Consider the following 5,478-nt stretch of genomic DNA (forward strand, 5'->3'; position numbering starts at 1 on the left):
AAAAAAAAAAAAAAAAAAAAAAAAAAAAAAAAAAAAAAAAAAAAAAAAAAAAAAAAAAAAATCAATAAACATAGAAAGATGGCAATATCAATCTGTGGAAAAAAAAAGTTTATAAAACTGGAGATGTATACACTGATTTAAACAAAACCGCCGCTACTCATAGTTTGCTACAGACGAGAGAGACCATAAGCAAAGTCCAAACATTGAATTCGACAAGACATACAAACTCAAAAAGTAGATTATACCTTTGGAACAACAGCGATGTCCGAATGGAATTAAATCAAAATTCACAGATAACTTAATTCTTCTCCTTCAATCAAAAAGCCGATTAGAAAACTCCAAAGCTTTCTCCTTTGTTTTTTGTTTTAATACACCCACACTGTCGTCCTAACCGCCGTAGAAAACCCTAATATCCTATTTTACAAAAAAAAAAAAAAGGAAAAAAAAGGAAATTGAAGTCATCCGTGTGATTAAAAAAAAAGAGAGAAAAAAGGACAAAAAGAAAAGGCAATAAATCGGTTTCTGCCTTTTATTCCGGTTATGGTACAATTTATGTTGGTTTAATACTGAAGTACATTTCGGACAAAATGTTCAAAATCAATAATTTATTTGTTTTAACTGCGACTGAAATTATCTCTAAATGATACTTAATTGCAATCAAAAAGAGTAATTTTAGAATCAAAATAATTCAAGTTGGTAAGAAGTTTGCTTAGGAGATCCTCTTTGCAATGTGCCAGTGTTACTCTGCTCAACCTCTTAATGTTGACACATTAAGGGTAATCTGAGAGACATCCAAATTTATGACTTATGAGTAAGAACAACTGGAGTAATGGTGTAGTGTCAACTGATTTGATCAAGAAAACTTCACGTATGAATACATCAAATTTTAGAAACTATGTCACTCAGAATAGGTAAAGAATCACTCAGTTATAAAATGTGTCACTTTACAATATGTAAAGCACTCAATTATCAAATCAATTCACCTTATACGGTATTCCATTTTTTTGAGAAAGACTTGCATAATGTTGAGATGTAGTAGGTTGTGCTCAAAGTATGCTCTGAAACTGAAAAAAAAAAACTAGAATTAATCTTTCACATTCCATTAGTTACCCCAAAAAAAAAAAAAAACTCTTTTCTATAAGGATGTATGAAAACAAAATACTTACTTGCCACAAAATCGTCGATATATTCGTAGTTTAATTCATTTGGTGTTGCTGTTGCACCGATCTGAAATGGTAAAATAAGACAATGTTTTTTTGTATAAGATGGAACCTAAACCCAAATATGGAAGTTGGGATCAAAAGTGTCACTAACCATAAAACAATATCTGTTGTATCGTTATATACATTAGCTAAGCACTGCATATTATCCAAGTTATCAGAGTTGTCAGATATTATAGATATTCTGGTTTATTTGAAAGCACATAAGATAACAAATTAACATCAGTGTTTATTTGACATTTTAAACATAACAAAAAAAAATATATATTTTTTTGATAAATACTAAGTAACTAGAAACAAATAAAGAAAACCAGATGAATTTCTACTCATAACTTAATTAAATAAATACATCAAAGTGACAGAAAAATAAGAAATTCATGTTTACAAATGCATAAATCCACACATACTAAATTTAGTTTCCACTAACAAGTATTTCTTCTTTTTGGCCTAGTGTAGTGTAGCTTTGTCAAAAACATATACCACAAGAAAGAAAAAAACAAATTAAAGAGTAGAAATAGAGAACCTAAGAGAGAAGCAGCCTCTTATGTATTTCGATAGATGATGATCAACAATAAAGTCAATTTTCTAAGAGCGAATTAAGAATGGATACTAATAAAACCATATGATTGGAGACGTAACTAATTTATGAAAACTAGGCACAACTATTCGGGACTTCAAAAATAGAAAACGCAGCGTTTTTTATAAGCTATTAAACGTCGCGTTTCACGAAAACAAGATTAATAAGCATCGAATTAGAAAATAGGCCTTTTGGGCTATAAAATATAATAAAATCGGCCCATGTAGTTTTTCGTGCGCCCTATTGCTCTCTTCTTTACAGGCGTGCGTGCTCTCTCTCTATCTCCCCCTCTCTCTTCTCCGGAGATCGCCTTCATCACTTCTTCTACTGTGAGTCGCACATCAAATCTTCCCAACTTGTTCATGCATATGCTTTTGATTTAGCTACTTACGTATTGTGAAATCGCATATCTTTACATGTTATTCTGCATATCGAGCTCGTTTTATAGAATTCATGTTGGGAGTCGATGTCTCGACATACCGTTTTGTTGGATTACACAATTTGACGTGAAGAGCTCAGCTTTTGCCATTTATCGAAGAATTCGTTTTTTGTATATTTTTATTGGCTTGATTTGGTTTGATTGATAGCTATGCTAATTTATGCTTTCGATTTATTCTTCTGGGTTTAATTTAGCTCTGACTTTTAGTTTTAGATACCACTCTCAAGTTTTCCGTTTTAGTTATATGATAATCTGTGAACTCTCTGATTGTCGTTAGTTACGTGCGTCTGATTCTGAGTGAGTCTATAAACTCAATTTTTTTTTTGTCTTTTCTTCTCTTCTTTAGTGATAGTAGCAGAAACAAGTAAAGCACAATGGGGATCATCGAAAGGATTAAAGAAATCGAGGCCGAGATGGCTCGGACGCAGAAGAATAAAGCTACAGGTTCTCTTTTTTCACTTATAGAACACGTAGTTTATTATAGGTATCCTTAGGAGACGAATTTAGATGAGGAATATTACAGTAAACAGATTTGCGATCCTCTAGAGTACATTATAATTTTTTACTTCAGATAGCAGCTTTGACATTTTCGTTTGCTGCTTATGTTTTTCCTTTTCTGATCTTACATTTGCTGAAATTAACAGAGTAACTGTCAGCTAATTGATAATGTTCTGTTTGATGGACAGAGTATCATCTTGGTCAGCTCAAGGCAAAGATTGCAAAGCTCAGGACACAACTCTTAGAGCCTCCTAAAGTAATGCTGGTTCTTTAATAAATGACTAAACCATTAGCTTATGCGCTTGTTTCTTTATAGCTGATTGAGATTATTGAAGCTTATTCGATTCCTTTCTTACTCGGGTCATCGTTATACTTTTCCTTGCTATTTCTGTATGTTTACAACTGAAATAGACAGTGTGTTACTGCTTTATTCGTCACCTTAGCTTATATGTTTAAGGCTATCTACTGGGGAATTACCTGCTACGTGGCCTCTGTTTTTGTACCTGAAGTAGAGTCTGCTTTTTAGTTTGTAATTGTCTTCCGAATTCCTTTAACAGGGTGCTAGTGGAGGTGGGGAAGGTTTTGAAGTTACCAAGTATGGTCATGGACGTGTTGCACTCATAGGATTTCCGAGGTTGAATGTCTTAGATACTTATACTCTCAAACATCCATTTGCATATATTTCCCATTTTGGTTAAATTATATTGCTCCTTTAGAAATTGCTGGCTTGGGTTTGGAAAACTGATGGAAGTGGTTGTACTTCGCAGTGTCGGAAAGTCAACGCTTTTGACTATGTTAACTGGAACTCATTCTGAAGCAGCCTCATATGAATTTACAACACTTACATGCATCCCTGGCGTAATTCACTACAATGACACAAAGATTCAGCTTCTCGATCTTCCTGGGATTATCGAAGGTGCTTCGGAAGGAAAGGGGCGAGGAAGGCAGGTTGAAATCTAGTTTCTTTCTTTTCTTATTGGTTATCTGATTATTCTTCTTAGGGTGCTCAAGTTAGATATTTTCGACTAATTCCAAAGTTTCTTATCAGAAAGATATAATCAAAATGGTACGAACTGTGATTATGATTGCTTATATCTCAGGTTATTGCTGTTGCAAAGTCTTCCGACCTTGTATTGATGGTTCTTGATGCCTCAAAGGTGAGTTATGGTTTAGCTGTCCATGTGAATTGCTATTTGGTGGTCATTCTGCACTTATTTATTTAATCTTATTTTTTTGCTCTTCAAAAATTGCTAGAGTGAAGGCCACAGGCAAATTCTGACTAAGGAACTTGAGGCTGTGGGCTTGCGGCTAAACAAAACTCCTCCACAGGTAAAGCTTGTCTTATTAGCAGTGCCAAGTTTTAGATGTAGCATTAAAAAGTCTGAAGTCTAAAAACTCCTTCTATGTAATTTTTTTTTNATTCACTACAATGACACAAAGATTCAGCTTCTCGATCTTCCTGGGATTATCGAAGGTGCTTCGGAAGGAAAGGGGCGAGGAAGGCAGGTTGAAATCTAGTTTCTTTCTTTTCTTATTGGTTATCTGATTATTCTTCTTAGGGTGCTCAAGTTAGATATTTTCGACTAATTCCAAAGTTTCTTATCAGAAAGATATAATCAAAATGATACGAACTGTGATTATGATTGCTTATATCTCAGGTTATTGCTGTTGCAAAGTCTTCTGACCTTGTATTGATGGTTCTTGATGCCTCAAAGGTGAGTTATGGTTTAGCTGTCCATGTGAATTGCTATTTGGTAGGCTTGCTGCACTCTTTTATTAATCCTTTTTTTTCTGCTCTTCAAAAATTGTTAGAGTGAAGGCCACAGGCAAATTCTGACTAAGGAACTTGAGGCTGTGGGCTTGCGGCTAAACAAAACTCCTCCACAGGTAAAGCTTGTCTTATTAGCAGTGTCAAGTTATAGATGTAGCATTGAATAGTCTGAAGTCTAAAAACTCCTCCTCTTTTACGTGGTATGCTTCATCCAGAAACTTGGTTTCTTTTCCCGTGGAATGTGATCATGTAATTTTTTCTGTTTACCAGATATACTTCAAAAAGAAGAAGACTGGTGGAATTTCTTTCAACACTACAGCACCCTTGACTCACATTGATGAGAAGCTCTGTTATCAAATCCTGCACGAATACAAGATTCACAATGCTGAGGTACGAGGTTCCAACTTTTTACTTCTATCAGTTTCAGCCTCATACAAGGTTTTCCTGGCTTGTCTTGTCCTCTTTGAGTGTTATGAGTAGAATTAGCACACATTTGTGAGTATTTTTTAAGTTTTCTTATCGTAGTCTGTGGTGAGGAGTATTGCAGGTGCTATTTCGTGAGAATGCCACAGTGGATGATTTCATCGATGTCATTGAAGGCAACCGCAAATATATTAAGTGTGTATATGTCTACAACAAAATAGATGTGGTTGGAATTGATGATGTGGATAGACTATCACGGCAGCCACATTCCATTGTTATTAGCTGCAATCTAAAGGCAAGTTTTGTAGCATTTCGAAAGAGTAGTCTTAGGTCTGCAAGGATGGTAAATGTTATAACTCCAATATGTTGCGGTTCTAGTTTCCATTCTTATTCTGAGTTTTACATTTTACTGCTCCTTGAAACAGCTAAACTTAGACAGACTACTTGCAAGGATGTGGGATGAAATGGGCCTTGTGAGAGTTTACTCAAAGCCGCAAGGCCAGCAACCAGATTTTGATGAGCCTTTTGTCCTCTCATCTGTAAGTGTATT

At 34.7% G+C, this 5,478-nt stretch overlaps 1 protein-coding gene across 2 annotated transcripts in view; it reads left to right on the forward strand.

Moving 5' to 3' along the window:
* The window catches only part of LOC104775858 (developmentally-regulated G-protein 1), a 5,169-nt gene continuing 1,730 nt past the window's right edge, over positions 2,040-5,478 (forward strand). The window contains exons 1-11 of one of the 2 annotated variants that reach the window (XM_010499799.1): positions 2,040-2,126; positions 2,583-2,680; positions 2,923-2,990; positions 3,292-3,368; positions 3,502-3,616; positions 4,175-4,240; positions 4,393-4,449; positions 4,547-4,621; positions 4,776-4,895; positions 5,053-5,223; positions 5,354-5,467. In XM_010499799.1, coding sequence (XP_010498101.1) covers positions 2,611-2,680; positions 2,923-2,990; positions 3,292-3,368; positions 3,502-3,616; positions 4,175-4,240; positions 4,393-4,449; positions 4,547-4,621; positions 4,776-4,895; positions 5,053-5,223; positions 5,354-5,467 — 933 coding nt within the window. In that variant the 5' untranslated portion in view covers positions 2,040-2,126; positions 2,583-2,610. Of the gene's footprint in view, positions 2,127-2,582; positions 2,681-2,922; positions 2,991-3,291; positions 3,369-3,501; positions 3,683-3,834; positions 3,892-3,988; positions 4,064-4,174; positions 4,241-4,392; positions 4,450-4,546; positions 4,622-4,775; positions 4,896-5,052; positions 5,224-5,353; positions 5,468-5,478 lie in introns of both variants that reach the window. The other variant, XM_010499798.1, reaches the window with a different exon arrangement.

This window comes from Camelina sativa, chromosome 3 (assembly GCF_000633955.1).
Source record: "Camelina sativa cultivar DH55 chromosome 3, Cs, whole genome shotgun sequence".
Taxonomy (NCBI): domain Eukaryota; kingdom Viridiplantae; phylum Streptophyta; class Magnoliopsida; order Brassicales; family Brassicaceae; genus Camelina; species Camelina sativa.